Source organism: Osmerus eperlanus, chromosome 17 (genome assembly GCF_963692335.1).
Source record: "Osmerus eperlanus chromosome 17, fOsmEpe2.1, whole genome shotgun sequence".
NCBI classification, from domain to species: domain Eukaryota; kingdom Metazoa; phylum Chordata; class Actinopteri; order Osmeriformes; family Osmeridae; genus Osmerus; species Osmerus eperlanus.
Window position 1 is genome coordinate 15,042,478 of NC_085034.1, and position 23,807 is coordinate 15,066,284.

The window sequence follows — 23,807 nt, forward strand, 5'->3', positions numbered from 1 at the left end:
AGGATCACAGTGTCTCTTATTGAGAGACTTGTTGGTTTGTTGTAACTGTAATAAATAAAAAATGATTGTACTCGCCGTGAAATATATTATTGTTGCTTGCTTTTTTCCCCACAGGTACACTCTTGCACTTTTGAGGTTCTTTCTGTTTAATTGTAACTTGTCTAACTACATGCTCTTATTGTTCTTCCCTTTTGAACTTATTTGGTTTTCACAATGTATGCATCATGTTTGGCTACCCGCAATGTTTGGGGCTATCTCGTTGTTATGATCAATGACCTATGCACTTTAGTAAAACTCTCTCTTGGAAGTCGCTTTGGATAAAAGCATCTGCTAAATGCGTAAATGTAATGTAACGTAGAGCTAATAGGATTGCAGTGCTTTATTATAGGATATCTTAATCTCAACCAAAACTCCAACGTTTAGTTCAAATCTGAGGCCTGTTTAACTCAGTGGGCACCACGGGTAAACTGTCAGGGTCACCCCTTCTAACAAGCAATTAAATAGACCGGTGAACATACTGCCAGTCAACAGAGGCTGTGGTCGATTACGTTACTCTTGTGGGCCAACTCACTACATGTTTGCTTTAATGCTTTTGCTAGCTTTGTATTGTTACATTTGTCTTTTCAATCACAAAATACTGCCTCTAAACCGATATAGTCTAAACTGAGCTAGTTACAGTACCTTGTCATTTGCTTAAATGTATTAAGCCAGTACCCAGATATAATAAAGGACTGTTAGCTAGCTTCCCCAAGTTTCTCTAGCGTTGCTAGATCCTAGCGTTGGCCAGGACGGAGCATTAGTCTTGTAGTCTAGTAGTTAGCCAGTACTACTAGCAAGCTACTACTGTAGTAGCATACAGTAGGCTACGTACAACAAAATTCGAATCCCGATCAACCGTAGAGCTAATGGCTATAGCTGACTGGTTGATTTAACTGACGCGCGTTTTCACGACAGTTTGGCTAACACGTCTGTGTTTTTACATGTACCCATAACATTCTGTGCTCAGATATTATAACTTGACAATCCTCAGTCCTTATGTTTGGCTAGCTAGCACACGTTTGTCACCGCCATTTTGTGAAAGGCTGTTCTCAAAAGGAAGGGAACGTGTAATGGTCGAACGTAGTATAACACCATCATATAGCCATCCTCGATATCTACTCGACAGTTACAGAAGTAGGGATCATGGGTATCTTCCATCCGGCTCATTGAAATACAAGGCATTCCGTTAAAAAAATCTGCAAAACAAAATGGGTTACTACAGTTGTGTAAATAGTTGCCCCCCACATGCCAAGCGCATTCCAAGCGCATGCCATGTTAGTTATGATGAACTAAAGAGCTGGTCCTTAACATTTCTGTAGCAAACATGTTGCGAAGCACCCACTCTGTAGCCTACACTAATTATATTAATACCATTAGGAAAAAAAATACATTAAGGTCCTTATATAGCTATTGAGGTTTTATTACTATTCTACATTTGTAAAAAGGTATACCTCTGGCATACCTTACCCAATGAATTGACTTATTGTTAAGTTATCACAGACACATGTTGAACTTCTTAAGTTTTGTCGATGTGTGAAAATGTTTACATGGTGTATTTAATAGTCTGAAGTTATTGAAAAGTTCCCCTCCCCCCATGGACATACGAAATTGTGTTCTTTTTCAATGGGAGTTGTAAGTTATAGATGAGCCCTAAAAGAAACTATCTATTGTTCCAATAAAGAGCTCAGGACAGTGCAATGCCGCTGTGCCTAGTAGAGGGCGCTACATGTCAGTACGAGCTCGCGGCCTTTAGATCTTTTTGTCTGAGAACTGGATCCCGCTGCCGCTCTACAGTGTGTGCGATTGCTCGGAGCCGCGTCCGTAACACACTGTCAAACCACTCCAAACCAATACAATTGCTACCAAAATTATTCGCATTACATCCTTTACTATGGCGATTTTGGTTTCCCGTTAGAATCGGTCGTATTTCTCAATGATCGTTAGAACTTAGTGTGGGGGGAATTCGCTTGGATTCTGTGTGCATCGGTCTTTATTAGCGAGCTGGCGCTCTTGCCATTAGATATTTCTTTAACTTTTTAAACACTCAGCTTCGCGAATGACTGAGCGCCGGCGGAGTATGGGATCCTTGGTGTCTTAGGAAGCAACCGAGTGGGGTTTTAACCGTTTTACATGCAAAAACAATGGCAAATTCGACGGGAAAAAATCTACCAGATCAGCGGAGGAAAGGGCTGGCGTTCCTGGATGAGCTGCGGCAATTTCACCAAAGCAGAGGGTGAGAATGGGGCATCTTTATTCTTTTGAAAATGCTAAAAACATAATTTGCATTGGACTTGTAATGGGATATGGCTGTTACCGTAACATTGTTGCACATATTTTATGTTTTGTCTTTTCAGATCGCCGTTTAAAAAGGTACCTATCGTGGGTGGAAAAGAGCTGGACCTCAATGCTCTTTATATCAGAGTCGTTTCTTTAGGTGGATTTGCTAAGGTGAGTGGGGCTAAAAGTGGATTTTTCGCACTCGCGTTTTTTTCTGAATTGTGGAGTAGCCCACCACTTAACTGTCTTGGCACATCAGAGATTAGTCTTGGGGGTAAACGGTTGTAGAATATATAGGATTGGGTATGGCCTTGTGCTAGTTTGCTATCAATGCAATGTGGTGGCTTGTTGTGTATGATTTGAATTGAAAGTCCGTACGTTAGCTACAAGGTTTGAGTCAGCGGCGTTGGAGTAACTCAAAATTAGCGGGCACGTATACTATCGATTACTCGCAGAGTGCACAGGCGAGATAATGAACATACTCGCCGGGAAAAGCTTTGTGTGTACATTTGAACAATACATTGGTAGTTTGTCCGCTCATCGCTCTGGCCATCGTTGGGTTCATGGTTGGAGACAGAATGTAGGCCTCACGCGGGCCTTTACTAAATACTGTAAATGTACAGAATGACCCCAAAGAAGACAGGTCGCAAGCTAGCTCCCTTGGTAGTGCTAGCTGAGACTTCCTACCGGTTCTGTGGTTGCGAATATTGTTGCCTCAAGCGTAGCCCCACTTCAGCTTGTTTGCACGCTAGTCATACCAGAAAAGTAATGTTAGCTATCACTAGCTATATTGCTAATCGTAGCTAGCTACCTAGCTGCTTGCTAAGCCATCGTACAACCCACAGTTGTAGCTAGGTAGCTATTGTTTCTTGCCCTAAAGTAATCAAGCAGTACTGTACTTTTATTTCGATTGCTACTATATATATGACTTGAACGGAATGAGAGGGTTTATTATATATTTTTTAAAGTATCCACATTTTAAAGTCTGTTATTTTTGAAAATTGTAAAACACCAGCGTTAACACTAGGCTAGCTAACAAAGATTTTATTTCAGGTTTCTGACAAGAATCAGTGGTCTGAACTTGGAGAAGACTTCAACTTTCCAAGGAGTTGTTCCAATGCAGCATTTGCTTTAAAACAATACTACCTTCGGTAAGTAGCAGAGGAGCACACTGTCAGCATGTGGCAATGTTTACAACTCGTAAGCGCTAGCAGCACTGCACAGTCCAGTTTGAGTGATTGTTAAGAGCGTGTTACATTTCTGTAAAACTGAAGCCAAAGACAAGATTCATTACATACCCACGCTGAAGACTTATCTGCACTGAAGCCATGTATATAGACGTGTCTATAGATATTTACATTCATTCATGTATTTGTGCATTGTGTATTTTGTAACTTGAAATGTATAGGATTATAATTAGGAACTCACAGAAACTACAAATAAAATCAGTTGAGTTTTCAGTGCAGTTTCGGTAAAATAGGGTCTGCAGGTAGTCATTCTTTTTAGAATCTTACATTTGTTTATTTACTAAATGTTCTGCTTTGTCCCAGTTTTGAAACTGCAATGAACAGGCTTGGTTTAAAGGTTTTAGGCTGCCTTACCCCTTTTTTGTATTGTAGCTCCTAATGTTACTATTTACTTCGTGGGTAGTCACCAATCCATGTTTACTTTATATTAACTATCTTGCATGAATTGACTATACAGATACGGAGCATTAAGTCAACATTAGGGACAGCAGTGTCTTCCTCAGTCTTTGATTTTGTATGGAAGAGATGAACTACTCGTGTAATGTGGACAGAGTTTAGTAAGGCACTTTGATCGGTATTAAACATTGGATACATTAAGATGCACACACTACTGCAAAGAAACAGATTATTGCAATTGTGTGGATAAAATACTTTTTACTTAGCTAAAAGTGCAATTTATCCAAACTAATTGGGACATGCATTCATTTGGTAATCTTGACTATATAGGAGTGGTGCCAAAACGTCCTTCTTTTCTTGGGTTCTTGTGATGTCATATATCCTAACCTAGTTATAATACCAACAAGGATGTCTAACTTGTCAGAGGTAGGTTGTAGTTCACAGAGGTCATAAACAAGTTTGTTGGGACACCTTGAAAGCTGAATAATATGTAAAATGGTAATATGTCCTTATTGAGACGCATATAGCGTTTGACAGTATCTAACGTTGACAAAATGGCCAGAGATCTACCATAAATGCTGTTCCAGACCACCTAAAGGTGTTGGATGGAATTCTGACACATGGTCGGAGAAAACACATTGGATGCAGCATTAAGATGTAGAAATGCCCAAATGATTACATATTTTGACAATGGTAAGGCAGAAGGATTTTCATTGGTCTAATCTGTACTGATTACACTTTACGGACCAAGAACAGCAGAGTAAAGACATGACGAATGCAATGCTTTACCTCCTTGCATAATTGTTTTATATCCACTGTAGCAACTTTACATTATTGAAAGAAAATCAAAGCTTAATGCCTAAACTTAAGGTAAGACCATCATAATGAGACAAGCAATCATTTGATTTCTCCCACCATTTAGAGATCAGTTTTTCCTGTGGTACTTGATATACTTGCAACAATGGATGTTAATATTCAGTGAATGAAATAGAATTATCGTTCTTGCACTTTTATTTTCATTGAACTTATTAGTGGTCCCAGATGATAGTTCAGATGGAATTGTCCCTGTTGTGTCTGATATAAATTGTGAGAACAGATTTGGTACGTGAAAAACAAGGTGATGTAGGGCTTGAAATTATGCTCCCAAAATTGTCTGACCTCAAAATATATTTAAGAACATTTTTCCAAGTGCAAATAATTGTTATGGTGCGACCTGTTTTAATTTCTTTACAAAACGCTCGCTATTTAGCCTACTATACAGTATGTGCCTCCTGTGAGCTGATACAGAGAGCGGTCCACCGTTCTATCCAACGTTCCACAAAAAATTTAACTTCATCTTTACAGATTTAATGCAGAAGGTTAATATTAACCGTCAGTCACTGCGCTCCATTGTCACATGACTAGGAGCTAACTAGTGCGCAAAATAAATCCAGGGCTCGAGTGTCACGCATTCACTGTGTTTTTAGTTACAATTTTTGTTGCGGTGCGCCTTAATATTCAGTGGGTGCTCCTAAATTATTGCTTGTGCTCCTAACTTTTCAAAGTTGGGAGCACCAGTGCCACCAAGTAAAAAAGTTTATTTCAAGCCCTGTGATGCCATTGCTGGGTCCAGCCACCGAGTCCTGGAGAGTAGGACGTTTTGATAGTTTTTGTCACTTTTTGATGTTAAAGTTGAGTAATTCCAAAACTGTGACTCAGTTGAGGATTTACATGGATGATAGATTAGGGTAAATCAGTTTTTCTAAGAATAATACAGAAGACACTCTAAAATCATTGGAAGACATCTCCAAACTAAGTTAAATCACCCATAACAAAAGTCACATGAGTTAATTGAAGTGTAGCTCTTTTCCTAATATAATGATAATCAGCTGTTTGAACTTCACTGCTCTTTACATTGGCAACCTATATACCATGGCATTTTGATAAATATGCCATGTGCTGGCATATTTATTCCCATTCCCATGCAGCCAAACAAGGTGTGGATATTTGCTGTGGAGACACAGTAATAAATGCTATGTATATTGGGGGGGGGGAGTTTGTGCGAAAGACTAAAGCGTTCTGCAGAGAAGGGAGACTGGTGTTGGTCACGGTTTCAATGGAAGGGAGAAAACAGGACAGAGTAATACGGCGGATATCGCTATAAACTACGCTATTGGCGACGTAGTTAAGGCGGCAGGCGGCAGGCATGTGTTGCTTAGGCGGCCGCCTTAACTGAAAAGTGCTGCGGGAAACCCTGTACTTTTGACCATGTATGTATTTTAAAGTTTGTAGAATAACAAATGTAAGAATTTAGATTGTAAGCTTAAAAATAATCAACAATGCTATACCTTATTTGTATTTGGGAACAATTATAATTTTGTTTACAATTAAAATGTAGATTACAATAAAAAGGTGTATCCAGTAGGTGTTACCAAGCTTTTATTCATCTTATTCTTACCAGCCTAGTTACATAATGCAGTCTACACACCCAAATTCTGCTCTTTGTATGCCTCTCCTAATTCATACTTAACAGCTTTCATGACTTCGTCTTGAGAGACTGCTCATTCAACATTTCTTTTTCTTGTTTGTCCAGCAGAGGGCATCCAAACTTAACAAGTAAGCAGGCTGGCCAGTCAAGCGTGGCACTCTTGAACACTTGATCCAGCTGACCTAAAATGACATCAGTTAAATACATATCTTTTAAAAATTAAAGTAGACAATATGTTACATCTACACGGTAATACAATTTCTCACGCAATTGTCCCATAGAGTTAATAGGCCCATATTTGAATAATAATGATAAAAAGAGAATTGACTAAATGTCTGCCAAATGTAAAAGTGAAATAACAACCCAAAATCATTGCATTTGTGGTGCTTTCCTGGTGACCCTGGTTAACAATGATTAAGATGTGCAGAAAGGCTATACACAAGCAGCTGCTACCCCGACCCACTCCTTCCTCTCCGTGCTGCCCATGCCCAGACAGCATTTGATGACGGTGCATAGTGCCTGGCTGGTGCATCTCCAAATGGAGGCTCTGTGTATTTATAGTGCAGTGTGTCACAGTGCAAAATGGGGATTACCCTGGCCACGGTGAACCAATGGGCCTCCATTCAGAAATGGGCTCACTTGGTGACTCACTGCAGCAACTGTTTGGCAATGACTTTCAACACTACTACTGATCAGCTGTCTCTGATATAGCTACCTGTGTGTGTGTACGCTACATAGATCTGTTTTGAAATGTGAATTTCAGATGAAAATTTACATTTTTAGTTTCCTATACTCGACTTACCTGATTTAGGGACTCTTAAAGGCCATATTGCAGGTTGGGTTACCCTAACCCTAACACCACTGTTGATTAATCGGTACAGGAAGCACTGACGATATGTATATCATTAAAAAAAATCTCCAAATGGTGTCTCCAAATGGTGTTAAAGAACAGTTTTTGGTTTTATCATTAGCATATTAGCGCAATTCGGCGATGACGTCAGGTTGGGGAGTCGTGGAGGAGAGTAGCCTCAGCCTAGTACTAGAACTATGGCGACTGACTGGGATGAAGAACAGGTGGCAAAAACCACTAATGTATATGATGGCCCGCAGCCGTATAATTTTGAACCAAGTAGACATGAGAGGGTAAATGAGGAATTGCCGAGACCTGATGGCCGTCAAAGCCAATTAAATGGATGGTCCAAGGAGAATGAGGGGAGAGTTGAAGTGTCCTGGTGAGTTGCTATCATTTAGCAACGCAGCAACGAGCTCTGGAGTTAGTCAGGTGGCTGAGCGGTTAGAGAACTATCTAGTGACAGTGATCATTTAGGGCCTGACATTAACTTTTTGAGGCACTTGTATCTTGGACAAGTAGTCTATTTACGTTTCACTTTTCCATGCACAAAAGTCAGAACGAAGATGAGCTGTAATATTATACAAATGATAACAATTGAGGTGTTATAAATTGTATTTAATTTATTTGTTACATTAAACATGTACACAATTTCTGCAGAATGAAACACTTTCTGTTATGTACTGTATTGCAGCTTCGTCCCAATATCTCTACAGACCGTGCAGCTAATTTAACACTTGCTCAACACTTGAACGGGGGCTTATTACTTGAAAGAGGAATTATTTACTGCTTTTTTTCAGTTACACTATAAGGGCTTGGAAATACTGTGACTTGCTAAAGTAGGCAAACGGCTAGTAGAACATAACATTTCATAATTTCAGTCAATCAAACAGCTGCAAGACCCAGTAAAATGTTATATACAGCTAGCAAACTAACGTTAGCTAGCATCGCTAACGGCAAGTACATTTCTCTTCCACTTGCCCTAAACAAATAAATAAAGAATCATTGCAAAAAGTAGTTACTTTTTCGTATTATATTCCGTTTCGCGACACCCAACAAAATCAAATACAATGGATAACAGTTTAAATGTTTATTACCAACAAGCAAATAGCGCAAATTCGTTGGAAAAATAAACCTGCCATATGGCCTTTAAAGCCCCAGGACACCCAAATCCACAAAATCTTTCTAATTTAGGTTTTTGTGTACATAATTGTAAGCCTTTAAAAGTATTAGACTTTTTAGTTTCAATCCGAAGTCAAAATATTGTCGTTTAAAGTTGTGTAACATTCCTGACAGTGGGTTTGAATTGGGATATTTGGATAGTATAGGATATACTAGGATATCTATGAGTAAATAAATTCTGCGAACCAATCATGAAAAAATACATGTCAGTTGTCCCACCCCAACGGGCGCAACTGGAACAAAACCTCAGCTCAAACTCAAAGATTTATCATAAAATGGCACTAGCTAACCCTACAGAGCCGTAATTTAGCATTGTAGTCATAGTGCTACAGGGCTCTACAGTGCGAGTATTTCGCTCGCATTTGCGCCTAAAAATAGGTATGTGCAAACTTGAAAAATTATTTACGAGCACAGTGCGCGAGTGACGGGCTGTTGTCAATACACGGAACAACAGCGCGATGAAGTGAAGCATACCATTGATTTCATGGAAAGCAAGTGACGGGGTCACGACTGCACGATTTGAACATAGCATGATGCTATGCTTAACATTATGCAAATGAGAAATAAAAAGAGAGTTACGGCACTGTTTGATCTCACCGACACGTGATCACTTGGTTCAAGTAGCTCGCAAAATAAACATGGCTGGCAACCTGTTTGAATGGTTTTCGATGGGACAGACGGCAGCACCATCTCGATTTACTGACTGGCGTGCTTTAATATACATATTCTATAATGTCCCAGTATTTTAAGAAAATATAAACTATATACATGTTTCTTAAAGTATTTGTTCTAGTGCAATCAGAGTGAAAGTCGTTAGTTGTCTACCGGCATTAACTGTTAAGTTATGTTTAATAAACAAATACAATAAAAAAACACTGTGCTCCTAAATTTCTTTTTGTGCTCCTAGATTTTTTCATCTAGGAGCACATGTACTCCGTGGGGAAAACATTAGCGTAGAGCCCTGTGCTAGCTTTGAGAGGGGCATCTCAGCTAACGTTGCATGTGTAACGTTGTGCTATAATACCCGGGAATGTAGATAACTACGTAATCTAGATAGCAAAGCATTTTCTAGCTCAATATTCAGTGACCAATTGAATGGAATTATTTTCAGATGGCAGGGCTTTAGTTTCATCCTCTGATTCTGAATCAGAAGGCTCAAACATAATAATATAATATGACAGCGGAGCTGTCGAGATGTCAATCAAAAAGTGATCATCCACGCCTACACAGTCTTGAGAAATTGTCTAAACAGCTAAATTTGCAGTTTTTGGACTAGGGTTTTCTAATAGTTCGGAATGTTAATTTTCACTCATATTTTTGTGTATGGTTAATGAGAAGCTAAACTTGATAAACATTTTCACTATTTCCAACCAAATTTCCTGTTCCTTTTAATATTAAGTGGGTAATCTCCCTCAATTATTTTATCAATTGAACAACCTCCAATATTGGCAAAACGAGTGGAGTTGTTTGGCTCAGCTCTAATCTTTTGTGACTGACCCGCAGAATTTGCAGACCTCTCGTTTGTTCTCTCTGAGAATACATGTCCTTGTTTTCAGATATTTAGAGAAGTATGAAAAGGTCCATCACTTTGGTGAGGATGATGAAGAAGTGCAGCCAGGAAATCCTAAACCATCTCTTCCAATTGGTGCAATTCCTTGCTCCTACAACTACCAGCAACACACTGTATCGGGTAAGTTTCAATCGCTCTTTCCATTTGCTCTCTTCATATATAAGACTAAATGTTGAAACAATTATATTGGGAGTGTGTAAAACCTATTTAATTGACTTTTGACTGGAATTCATTGACCTTTGACAAGAAATCCGACTTCCCACACGGAAAATAATCTGGCACAAGGCTTAACCGAATTGACATTGTTATGGTAATGTTAAACTGGTATATGGAGGAATGGAATAATGACTTTCTAAATTGACCACAGTGATACTGTACATCTTATAGTCAAGTCATACAATGCAACTATATAAAGCTGTCAATGCATGGACAGTTGGGATGGTAAGATTCACAGATTCACATCGGTGCACCGGCATAAAAGTACACGTTTCTATTGCCCAATGGAAAAAGTATGCTCTGAATACAGTTTGGGATTAACTCGAGATGCATTATTTCTAATATCTTTTGCATTTGTAAAATCAAATGCTTTCATTGTTAATAGAGGACCTATGCTTTTAGTATTTAGAAATGTAACCAATAATTTGCAACACTCAATTTTATATGAAGATTGATTCCTCCTCTTTAAACAGTTTCTCAAGCACGCTCTCTCATTCCCACTGCTGTCAGTGGCTAATCCTCGTAAAATCTCTGGCGAGTTGGAGGCGTGTGTGGGCGAGTCACAGATTGTCATAGTGGTAGAGCCACACGTTCCATTGACTTGGCTATATATGGCTATAAATTAAATGTTTGCAGACACTTCAGATTTTTCAAGGGAGACGGACAATTTGACAAAAAATGCTGATCCGCTATAAAGTACACTGGGAGCACAACTAACATATTTACTCACCAGATTAATTTTTATTGTTCATTTAGAAACGCCACCACTGCTTACTGCTGAGCCTACCTGCTGAAAGTGTATACTACTTCTGCTGGCATTATTTACTGCACATTGCACAATGATTTACTGTTAATTGTGGGAATCCTTAAATTGTTTAACAGGGAAAGAAAGCATGTATTTTAAGGCAAGGTCATTCCTGGTTTTATTTTCTTTAGTCAGAGACTTTTTTTACACTACAAAGGACTTGTGAAACGGCCTGTTTGTTAAATAGTCGTGTTTTTTAGAAGTAAAAACAACATTTAAATGACATGCTTGAGTTGCAGTGCTAGAGAAACAAATGTGAAATAAAAAGCGTATTTAGACAATTTGAGTTGCTGTCTGCTTCAGAACCAAAGTAATATCAAAATATTGTTCTGTACCATATTGAATTGCATAGCATCGTTTTTTATGTATCCGATCATTAGCAATGCATTGCAACTTTTATTGCATTGGCCTCTGATGGAGATGCACATCTCTTAATGGACAGACAACGGCTTAGACACAAAGGTTGTTTTATTGACTAATTGGTCGTCCCATCCAATTTCTTTTTTGCATTTTCCAATTTGTCATTATTCAATTTCCACAAAGGAGTGGGAATTGGATAATGCCAAAAGTTACGACAGATCAACTTCCATATTGACTGTTCCCAAATAATAAAACATGCATTACAAAGTAAGAACGTACCAACAGGAAATAGTAGGATTTCAAAAAGACTACCAATACCTGACAACTGTGCGAATTGACTCATATATACTCAGGACAGCAAGAGCGCATCATATGGACACAATTACATTTACTCATTTAGCAGACGCTCTTATCCAGAGCGACTTACAGTAAGTACAGGGACATTCCGCCCGAGGCAAGTAGGGTCAAGTGCCTTGCCCAAGGACACAACGTCATTTAGCACGGCCTGAAATCGAACCGGCAACCTTCTGATTACCTAACCGCTCAGCCATCTGACCCCCAAATTACCCAATTGTGGTCTGTACTCTATAATTTGAGTTTGTTCAGTTGAATCCACACCCGATTCTAGTTGTACCCAGTTATGTCCAACTTAAGTTACAAACAGAAAATTTGGGATGTGGGTGATTTCAGTTATGCAATGGCCATTAAAGGTGCATGCAAGTACCGTATTTTCCGGACTATACGTCGCTCCGGAGTATAAGTCGCATCAGTCAAAAAATGCGTCATGAAGATAAAAAAAACATATACAAGTCGCACTGGACTATAAATCGCATTTATTTTGAAATGTATTTCACAAAATCCAACACCAAGATCAGACATTTAATCTGGAAAGGCAAGTTATTCAACTATACAATAGCACACAGAACAACAAGCTGAATAGGTGTCCGGTATGTTAACGTCAACACTAACAGTTATTCAGCTACACAGTAGCATAAAGAACATACCTGGGAATCTGAATAGGCCAAATTAACATAACAAGCTAGCGAGTCCAACAAGCAAGTTACCGGTAAGCTAGCTCCCGATCTCATTCCACATCACTGAATCCGTTGAACTCGTTGGGTCATGTCAGTCAGTATAAATTAACATTTAAAAACATGTTCAATAATATATATTTTAGTGCTGTCAGATAAACGCGTTATTAACGGCGTTAACGCAAACCCATTTTAACAGCGTCAATCTTTTTATCGCAAGATTAACGTTCTTTTTGGCCTAGCAAACTTTGTAGTTTTTTTTCACATGCTGTTGCAACAACTACTGACGTTAGAAAAACTACAACACCACACTGGATCTAGCTAGACCGGAAACAAAACAACAGGCACGCCGCACACACTTGTTTGGGCTTGCGAGCCGGCGAAAGAGTAGTAGGCTAACGTTACGTTTTGAGTGGATGGCGAACGCGAGATGCCAAAATGGATGCCAATAAGATTCTGAATGGAAAGTTAACTTTGAAAAAGTTGCCAAATGGTTCCATTGACAAGACCAAAGTGATCTGTGTGTTTTGTCGTTGTGAACTGATCTATCATCGCAGCACGTCCACTCTGAAATACCACTTGATGGACAAGCACACAGCTGATGCAAATTCTCCGCCCCCTAGTCAAAGCCAGGCGATTGCAATGTTGTTTTCAATAAAAAAAAAAAACATTTTCACTAAGCAATCCGATCCACTTTTCCATGTTGATAAGAGCATTAAAATGAGGAAAAATAATGGGACAAAAAAAAATCATTAATTGCGATTAATCACGAGTTAACTATGACATAATGCGATTAATCGCGATTAAATATTTTAATCGTTTGACAGCACTAATATATTTTGATATGTAAGTCGCACCTGACTATAAGTCGCAGGACCAGCCAAACTATGGGGAAAAAAAAGTGTGACTTATAGTCCGGAAAATACCGTAACATGATATTATAGCCCTATAATACCCCATTCTAGACATGTAAACGCTAATCATTGTTTAATGTTTTACATTCTGACAAACATTTGATGTTTTGTCTCGTCAACAGACTATCTCCGCCAAAGCTATGGACTGTCCACAGAGTTTGCACCAACATGTGACTACAACAAACTGGTGCTCTCTCTCCTGTCTGGACTTCCCAATGAAGTGGACTTTGCGGTCAATGTTTGCACTCTTCTCTCCAATGAGAGCAAGCATGCAATGCAACTGGAGAAAGATCCCAAACTCATCACATTGTTGCTGGCACATGCAGGGGTTTTTGATGATTGTAAGTATTCACTATGACCCTTTAATTGCATTATTCAGTTTACTCAAAAACGTTTTTCCTGTTGACAATGAACTTAAATGTTAGGTTCTAATCGTTAACAGGTTTAAAGCTATATTAACAAAATATATAACTGAAAAATATAGCTTCATCATTCTTGTCAAGTCCCATTCTTGTTAATAGTTTTAATGTGATCTAAGTATGGATAACTAAGTGTGTGTCACTGAATCTTTGTATGTATGGCAGGGAGAAATGCTTGCGTCAACGGTTTCTGTATGTCTTTTCAGCATTAGGGACTTTCTCAGCTGTATTTGGGATGGACTGGAAGGAGAAAACTACACGTAACTTTGTGAAGGTAAAGTTGACAATGGCCCTCCTGTGGGGTCCTAATAGTTCAAGCATGTGGCTTGTTTCAGACTGCAGCTTGGTTTGTGATTAAAGTTAGCAACTGGTAATCCGACTAGGGCATCTCCAATCTCCTAGCCTAGGGGTGTTACCAGCTAGAACATCTTGGGGGAGGCTACTTCAGACACAACCCCTCCCTAGGAAGAGTCAGTGTCTCAGAGGTAGATTTGAACCACTAGGGGCAAAAAGACCAGAATGGATGCGTGTGAGTATTTTGGTTTTTAAGAGGTTTTGGTGTTTAGTTACTAGAGGTGGAATGTTACTCTGAAGTCACGGTTCGTTTCTTACCGCGGTTCAGACATCACGGTTCGGGACGAGTTCGGTACAATGGAGGGAAAAGCAAAACAAACCAGGTTCCTCCACGAGTGAATACAGGCGCATTGAAGATGACATGTAAATTCCGATTGTTTCAGTAATTTTTTGGGCCCTATTTGTATGTGTATCTAAAGGCTGGTTAAGCACTGTAGGGAGGAGAAGTTGGACAGTTTTTTTTTTGTCTCGTTCCAGTGATTGTCACGCCTGGGTGATGGCGTCAGATATTTTTAGTCATTTAGCACACGCTCTTATCCAGATGCGTTATATGGGTTAGCATGTTAGATGTATTTCCACTCACATACCCCACAACTGCTGAACAACGCTGACACACAGTGCTTGTCTTATCCACCACTCTCTCGCCAGTACTACTGTAACTGACAGGGAAACCGAAGTTTTCTCAAACTTGCGATCTTAGAGGCCGGCGGGTCCTCTATCATTTGTGGGTCACCACCACTCGCCATACTCGTCCTTAGTGCAGCTAGCTATCTCTGACTCAAGGCGGTGCCAATCAGAGCTTCCGAGCTAAGGAGGGGCTACAGATTAGGTGTCCCTAAAGAACACGAGTATCAATAGAATTGTTGTCCTTGTTGCTAAATGAATAAATGTTGTCACAGGGTAAATATAATTACTAAATATACTTATGAAATATACAGCTTTATTTTACTCAGACTCAAAGAGAATAGGCAAAAATAAATTGCTGCTTTAAAAAAAAAAGAAGTGTGACCTTGTATTTTGATGGTACATTTTTTGTATTAAATTCTACACTAATCCAATACTATATTTCCACAGTTTTGGAAGGATGTTGTGGAGGATGCTGAAGTCAGGGACCTCATTTGGGACAAGGGCAGTCCTGCACAGGGTAAGTTGGTACTGAAAACATAAGTGTCCAAAAAACATGCTTTAATTGATGGTTCGACAGGATACATGTTGGTGATTGTATAACCGGTAAATGGACAACTTGGACCTGAAGATCAACAGCCCAAAAAATGCACGGATGAAACCAGTTAATACTTTTGGAGGAGAGCTTCCATCAAAGATCTGTCAAAAGTTTAAACAACTAGTGTTTCAGAAACTTGATGCTACATTTGTATAAAATATATATAAATTAATAAAAACATAACGACCCTGCTGTTCTTCTCATGCTATTATCTTGACACAGATGGCATGTTATGGGACGAACGTTGCAATGCTCTCTTCCATCCTCTTCGTGACCTTGGCATCAGTGACATGGAGGGGCAGCGCGTCTTGCAGGTGGCAGTCATCCTACGGAACCTCTCATTTGAGGAGGCAAATGTCAAATTGTTGGCAATTAACCGCACCTGCCTGCGCTTCCTCCTGCTATGTGCCCACTGCAACTTCATCTCCCTTCGACAGTTGGGATTGGATACTCTGGGTAACATGGCAGGAGAGGTGAGTGTAAACTCATTTAGACATTCGTAAAAATTATATGGGGGTGTCATCGAAGGGGTTCCTTGTTGGTTTTGTGAAAATGCCTTGCCGGCTGACACGGGACATAAAATTAGTCTTGTTTTATAACCTCTGTTTTGTAAATTATTTCAGTGTGAAATGCTTACCCAAATGATTATTTTGGGCAACTCTAGCCACTAGTGAACAGTAGAAGCTTGAGGCGGTTGGTCAGCCATTAATGTGGTTTGGTCTTTAATATAGCAGAAATAAATATGGCAATATACTGTCACGTTTTCTTTAATCATGAGGTAGGCCTTTACTACTTTGAAAAGGTCAGAAGTGCCAAAAAACTATATTCTTATGGAGTGTTGTGTCAATTTTAAACCTGTAACAGGGCTTGTGGAAGTGGAAGATAAATGTACTTGCCCCATTGGACAAGTTAAAACTCAAACAAAATAAAATGGCATGTTACTTCACGTTATGTGCCACTCATTACGTCTATTTTACCGATTTTATTTTACCAAATTGTGCATTAGCAATGGCTTTGTCCCAAGATCTCTACAGACCGTGCAGCTAATTTAATGCTCAACACTTGAACGGGGGCTTATTACTTGAAATAGGAATTATTTACTGTGTCGTCTCAGTTACACTATCAGGACTAGGAAATACTGTGACTTGCTAAAGTAGGCAAATGGCTAGTAGAACATAACATTTCATAATCATTTCAGTAAATGAAACGGCTGCCTGACCCAGTGAAATTTTAGATACAGCTTAGCATCCCTAACGACATTGGCTAACTCAACTTCGGTAGACTAGGGCTATCCTCAGTATTTGCAAGCTAGCTAAATTTATACTATATCTAAAATAATTCTGTAGACATAAAAATGGATTTTGCCACTAAATTTAAATGTTGGTGTAAACGTTTTATTTTTTCTACAATTTCACTTTCTACCCAGCAGAGGCTGATTTACCAAGGGATCCTTAAAAAGGTGTATACTTTATAGTTGAATATTAGCTCATATTTAACTTCGAACATTTAACTCATACAAATGCTGCTCATGCTTGCTAGGTACACAGCTGCTGACGCTAGCTAGCTAACGTCAACAACATTTGAAATAAAATGATACATCTTTACCCGGAAAAGTTACTTTTGTGCACGGACAAGTGAAATGTTAATGTACTTGTCCAAAGGACAAGTGCCCTAAAATCTTAGTGTTACACAGGGCTCGACATTAAGACAACAACACAAGTCAGATTTTATAGCCTTATTGACTGTATGCAATACCGTGTTAAGTACAAAAAAACGAATGTATTACAAAGAAGTTACAAAAGAGCTTTGAGTGTTTTGACTAATCAGTGTTTTTTCCCCTTACAGCTCCAATTAGATCCAGTTGATTTTCGGACTACCCACTTAATGTTTCACACCATCACCAAATGCTTGATGTCCAGGGACAGGTTCCTCAAAATGAGGGGTGAGTGCCATGTTTGCATGTCTTTCAATCGTTATTTCTACTTAAATGATAATCTAAGTTGCTTTACTCTAATTTACATGTTCAGTTCAGTTGGGCCAAACATGCTTGGTTAGTGGCGACTTGGTTAAACTTGCCAGTTACCAGATAATCATAGAACATGCCAAATGGGTTGATGCATACCACAAAAAAGTGGCTTAAGTGTTTTTCTTAGTCTTGTCTGTTTTAAATTGCTGTGAATATTTCTAGTAAACTGACACCGATTGCTTTCGTTATATCACAAAATAAATCATGCACAAGCCTCCAGTCTGGGTAATGTACCCTCATGACCTTTTGATATTGGTTCTCACCCTTAGCCATGGAGATCTTGGGCAACCTGAGCAAGGTTGAGGATAATGGCATGCTGATCTGCGAGTATGTGGACCATGACTCTTACAAGGAGGTGATTGGCCTGCTCTCCCTGCCAGACCTCATGCTCCTCATGGCTTCCCTTGAGGTACTCTACCTACTGGCGGAGCTGGGAGAAATCCCCTGCAGCAAGATTGCTTCAGTGGATAGGAGTGTAGGTAAGATACCACATGGTGGGCTGGTATGGATCAGCATGGTGGGTTAACTTTGTTTATGGCCTGAACTATCTTGGAGATATTTCCCTGTTATCCTCAATTTAAAATAATCTGCATTGAGATTGGTGACCACAATGACACACATATGATGAGAGTAGTAATAAATCTTATTGTTGGAATGCTGCTTCAGCATCTTCGAATCTTTATTCAACTTCTATTTCGTCCGTCGCACCTTTCAGCTCCTTCAAATTTTCAGCTATTAAAACCATTCGGCTATCAAATAATTCAGGGGTTTCCAGTTATGACTTTTCAGCTTTCTACCTCTTATTCTTGAATTAATATAAATCAATATTCATAATATTTTTAACATGGTTTTCCAATAGAGGTTTTTTTTCCAAATCCTCTTAAACTTCAACTTTCTAATCCTTCTTCCACAATCTTTCTGCTACAGCCACCATTTAAACTTTACAATGTTGACAAAATCCTAAACTATATAAAAAAAAGTCAGCTTTCAGCATTCCAACGCATTTTCTGCAGGAAATGCACTTTCTAGTTCAACTTCTTTATATTCTATTTCTTCCATTGCACCTTTCAGCTCCTTCAAATGTTCAGCTATGTTGACAAAACCTGTATTTTGTTGTTGTTGTTAAATTCAGGTTTTTGACATCTATCTTTTTTCAGTATCACTGATTGTTTCATTAGTTTTTCAGACCGTTTCTGAGATTTACATGGGTGTGTATGTGAGAGCCTAGAGTGCAGACTGAAATGCAAGAGTGGAGAGGAGCTTCAGAATATTGTTCAAAAAATATTTATAGTTTGCCAGCATTGCCACAATTTTTACTCTTCATGCTTCATTTTTGGATCAATAAATAGGAAATGTTGTGCTGGTCGTAGACAGTTGTCTGTGGAATCCAACAGACATACACATTCAGAGCCCCACGAGAGCGAGACAAAGTCTAACACTCGCCCCATAGAGACCAATGCAAATCTAATGAGAAAGCAGAAGGGTACACATTTTTTAAACTGCCGGTAGAAGTCGTATTTCTGACCGCACAGACATATAAAGGATATCAATGGTTCGGCAGAGTCTTGGGTCTCTTATTTTTTGGATTGGACGTATAGTTTTGCGTCTAGGTTAACTTGTTTGAGGTGTGGATTCTAGGTAAATTTCTGTTATTCTCTCTGCCCTTTTATCAGCTCGTTAACCATCACAGCTGTGCCATCACCGTGGCAACCACACACACACACCACTGTCTCTCACACAGGTGATTGGTATTAGCTGATAAGTGGAGTCACATGACGGAGCTATTCAGTCATGACCAGTCAGACCGACATCTTCCACACCCCTCGCTTGTCCCTCCCTCCTCGACACTGACCCCCCCTCCCTTCCTCCTCCACTCTTACTCCCAACCCCCTAATATCTCTAAATAAATTACGCTTTTTTGTCACTCAGGTATTTTAAGAGGGTGTTCTCCTCTAAAACCACAATTTTTAAGCTTTCTGCTTCTGCATACTTCCGACATACTGTCCCCACACACACACACCTACCGGTTTTCATGTCTGACGGGGACCACTTTTTCGAACATCACTTGTGGGGACCACCCTTTCTAAAGATAGTAGAGGTATGAGGAAAAATCTGGTAAACTAACCATAGCCTAGTAAGCCTATACACACGCGTTCAAATCTCTGAATTTTCAAGTAGGTGACTATCTTTGATCTGACCCTGGGTTTATGGGGATTTATATTTTGCATTATTCACACAAATACTCGTTACTAGTTATTAGTGGGGACCCATTACTAAAATGAAATGATACACATTTTAAGAACATGAGTGCAACTGTTGTGTACAGAAGAGAGGTGTGGAGAGAGACTGGTCTATCTTTCAGTATTTATTCTTGAGTTTGGATGAATATGATGAATAAATCACTGGCTTTGATGGATCATGTGTGGATAAATGTACTCCAGTATGAACTATTTGCTCTATCCCCACCATAAACCTTTGAATAACAGTGACGTTCAGTCAGTAGAGAGTTCAGAGCGGGTCATTTTTTATAATTCTTGTGATGTAGCCTGGCTCTGCCCTCCTACGTACTTCCGCTCAATTTTGATTTTGCTTCTGTACTAGGTCTGGGCATGAGGTACGTAAGTCAGATGTTTCTGGTTAATTTTCTACCTGTCCAATCAGCGAACCGAGGGAGTGGCTGAGAACGATGACGATGATGTTGTGCGCTAGTTTGTGTTGTAGTTCCGTAATGGCGGCGGAGAAAGATGCGAGCAAAGCCATTCGGTCCGTTGTGGCAACGCTGCCGAATATCCAGAAGTTAAAGCCGGAGCAAGAACAATCATTGATCCCCACAGGGTTCGTTTGATTTTCCAGCTAGCTCCGTTAGTCGTGAAGGAGTTGGCTAAGGCGAACGCTAGCGATTGGTTATGGCAGATCCAGAGTGTCTCTGGGCAGATCCAATAGTTTTAAACTTCAACAGAGTACCCGCCTTCAAGGAAGTTAACGCTTGTCAATGGACCCAGCCCAGACTCTCTGTACATATGAAATGTACGAGAGTCTGGTTAGGACCAGGCTAGTGATGAGGTGCATCATTTAAAGGGGTGATTGACTGGGTTTTTGGGGTATTTCACACAGTTCCTTAAGGTCTCCGAATAGGGTATGTAACATTGGTTGGGCTTAAAATGGCCCGGGTGCTGTTCTATGCCCCCTGATACATCCTCTGAAATTTTCCCGGGAAAAAACGCTAGGTTTTCTCCTGTTATGGTATGCTCATGAATATATAGATGAGCTGCGCGCTGATTGGTTGGTTTACAACGAGTGAAGCTGTGGAGCAAAGACGCAACACGGCCAACACTTACTGAAACAACGAAGGTGGAGACTTAAATTTTTTTTTTACAAATAAATCTATTGTGTCTACACAACACTGTTTTCAACAGATTGACTAGATATCATTTGAAATGATTACGTTAGTTGTTTCCACTTCTGTTGTCGAAGCAAACTGGATCGACTTAGGTGGGTAGAACGTTACAGCTTAGCAACCAAACTATATCGTGATTCAACTCAGCTTCAGTTAGCTAGATAAAAAATAACCTGCCAAAGATCTGGACAAACATGCAACCTGAATTGTAGATTTACATGTACAGGTTATTTATTCGAATGAAACAGTCAGGAACATGAAATAACGCGTTAGCCCCATTGCCAATAAACTAAATCATCACACAGTACCTATGCTCTTGCATTAGCAAGCTAAACTAGTTTTCATGCCTACTCTAGGTGTTTTCGCTATTTAGCTGTTCTTGCATTCCTTGCAAATCAGCGTTAATAAAAAGCAGATGAGCTACAGTCTAGCTAACATTGACTCGACGGCCAAGCAGATGTTTGTCTATAACGTAGCTCTAGCGTAGAAGATCCCTGTGCAAGCAAACAGGATCGACTTGGGTGGTTAACGTTAGCACTAGCTACAGCTTACCAAACAAACTATCGTGATTCAACTCTACCTATCTTGCTGAAAAATAGATCTGGACAAACATGCATCTTGAATTGGAGATGTCCACATGCCATGTCTCCACATGGCATGTGGAGACATGCCATGTGGAGACATGCCATGTGCCAGCCTGTCTCAAGTCCTCCACCATCATCCCGGTGCCCAAAAAGACAAGGCCAACAGGACTCAATGACTACAGACCCGTCGCCCTGACCTCTGTGGTAATGAAGTCTTTTGAGCGCCTTGTGCTGGCACACCTCAAAGCCATCACAGACCCTTTCCTGGACCCACTGCAGTTTGCCTACAGAGCCAACAGATCTGTGGATGATGCCGTTAACATGGCCCTCCACTTCACCCTACAGCACCTGGACTCCCCAGCATCCTATGCCAGGATCCTGTTTGTGGACTTCAGCTCTGCCTTCAACACCATCATCCCTGCCCTGCTTCAGGACAAGCTCTCCCAGCTGAACGTGCCTGACTCCACCTGCAGGTGGATCACAGACTTCCTGTCTGACAGGAAGCAGTGCGTTAAGCTGGGAACACAAGTCTCTGACTCCCGGTCCATCGGCACCGGATCACCTCAGGGCTGCGTCCTTTCCCCTCTGCTCTTCTCCCTGTACACCAACAGCTGCACCTCCAGTCATCCGTCTGTCAAACTTCTGAAGTTTGTGGACGACACCACCCTCATTGGGCTCATCTCTGACGGGGATGAGTCTGACTATAGGTGGGAAGCTGACAACCTGGTGTAGCCAGAACAACTTGGAGCTCAATGCTCTTAAGACAGTGGAGATGGTTGTGGACTTCAGGAAGAATACAGCCCCACTCACCCCCATCACCCTGTGCGACTCCCCAGTCAACACTGTGGAGTCCTTCCGCTTCCTGGGCACCATCCTCTCCCAGGACCTCAAGTGGGAACTGAACATCAGCTCCCTCACCAAAAAAGCACAACAGAGGATGTACTTCCTACGGCAGCTGAAGAAATGTAACCTGCCAAAGACGATGATGGTGCACTTCTACACAGCCATCATTGAGTCCATCCTCACCTCCTCTATCACCGTCTGGTACGCTGCTGCCACTGCCAAGGAAAAGAGCAGGCTGCAGCGTATCATCCGCACTGCTGAGAAGGTGATCGGCTGCAATCTGTCTACCCTCGAGGACCTGCACACCTCGAGGACCCTGAGGCGTGCGAGGAATATTGTGGCCGACCCCTCCCACCCTGGTCACTCCCTGTTCCAGCTACTCCCCTCTGGCAGAAGGCTGCGGTCCATCAGGACCAAAACCTCACGCCATAAGAACAGTTTCTTTCCATCTGCTACTGGCCTCTTCAACAAGGCCAAGGACTCCCATTGACATTCATTCACTTATTTAACTATTCAACTATTATAAGTCCATCTAATGGCAATTCAGTATGCATAAGCCACTTTCTCAGTATCCGATTGCACTATGTTGACCATTCACGCTGCTCATTCTATTCTTATTTTTATATATATTTTATTTTATATTTAAATTGTTGTATTCTTAGATTGTTTAGTTCTTAGAAATAGTAAAACTTTTGTACTTTTACTTAATTTAAGATTCGTATATGTTTAGTGTTTTGCACCTCCCTGCCACAGTAAATTCCGTGTTTGTATAACATACATGGCGAATAAACCGAATTCTGATCATACAGCTTGCGGTTGTGATTAACCTAAGGTCGGAACAGCACCTCTTTTCAGCAACAGCTTCATAGCAAATCCTGCTTTACATTGTCCCAGGTTTTCAAAACTCTCCTCGGTGACATGGTCCGAGCAAATTAATACTTTAGCGTCGTACTTAATAGGGAGGGCGGGTAAATGTAATTTTTGGGGCGTGTCAAAGTTGATGTTGTGACGTCACAACTTGCACTGTTTAAAAACTAGCGTTTGCAAGTTGCAGTTTCAAAAAGTGACATTTTGATAGGAAAGAGGTTTCAATGGACTTTGAGGTTCACTGTATGTCTATTTTACACACAACTGTCATTTTTCAACTATGACAAGGTAAAATCGGTTTTGCAATCAATCGCCCCTTTAATAACCTTTTAGTCTATATACCAAACATTCTGAATCTGTCTCCTCTCCCCCTAACCCAATCTTGTAATTTCAAGGGAGTATCACCTCCTATATTGGTTATTAGGGCCCTCGCATCCCTGCATTTGCTGAGCGGGGTCAGCGGAGGGGGGATGGATCAAAGCTTTTTTTTTTTTTTTTTTTTTTAGCTTTCAGCATTCCAACGCATTTTCTGCAGGAAATGCACTTTCTAGTTAGAAATGTTCTCAAACTAATTTATGTATAAAAACCGGGCATTGTATTTTGTAATCTCTCTATTAATTCCAGTAATCTGTGTGTGTACACAAATTAGAATGGGTTTAGTTTCCCACAATCAGATAAAGAACTGGGCACTCAGCAAAGTTAATATTTTGCAGGTGCCCTTTTTATAATCCAATGGAGTGC

General features: G+C 40.2%; 1 protein-coding gene across 1 annotated transcript in view; it reads left to right on the top strand.

The window, feature by feature from the left end:
- The first annotated feature begins 1,758 nt into the window (after positions 1-1,758).
- Positions 1,759-23,807, top strand: part of arid2 (AT-rich interactive domain 2) — a 71,153-nt gene continuing 49,104 nt past the window's right edge. Inside the window, exons 1-10 of the mRNA XM_062482835.1 lie at positions 1,759-2,272; positions 2,394-2,487; positions 3,370-3,467; positions 10,015-10,148; positions 13,477-13,695; positions 13,980-14,047; positions 15,202-15,271; positions 15,572-15,822; positions 17,195-17,291; positions 17,645-17,854. Coding sequence (XP_062338819.1) covers positions 2,181-2,272; positions 2,394-2,487; positions 3,370-3,467; positions 10,015-10,148; positions 13,477-13,695; positions 13,980-14,047; positions 15,202-15,271; positions 15,572-15,822; positions 17,195-17,291; positions 17,645-17,854 — 1,333 coding nt within the window. The 5' untranslated portion in view covers positions 1,759-2,180. The remainder of the gene's footprint in view (positions 2,273-2,393; positions 2,488-3,369; positions 3,468-10,014; positions 10,149-13,476; positions 13,696-13,979; positions 14,048-15,201; positions 15,272-15,571; positions 15,823-17,194; positions 17,292-17,644; positions 17,855-23,807) is intronic.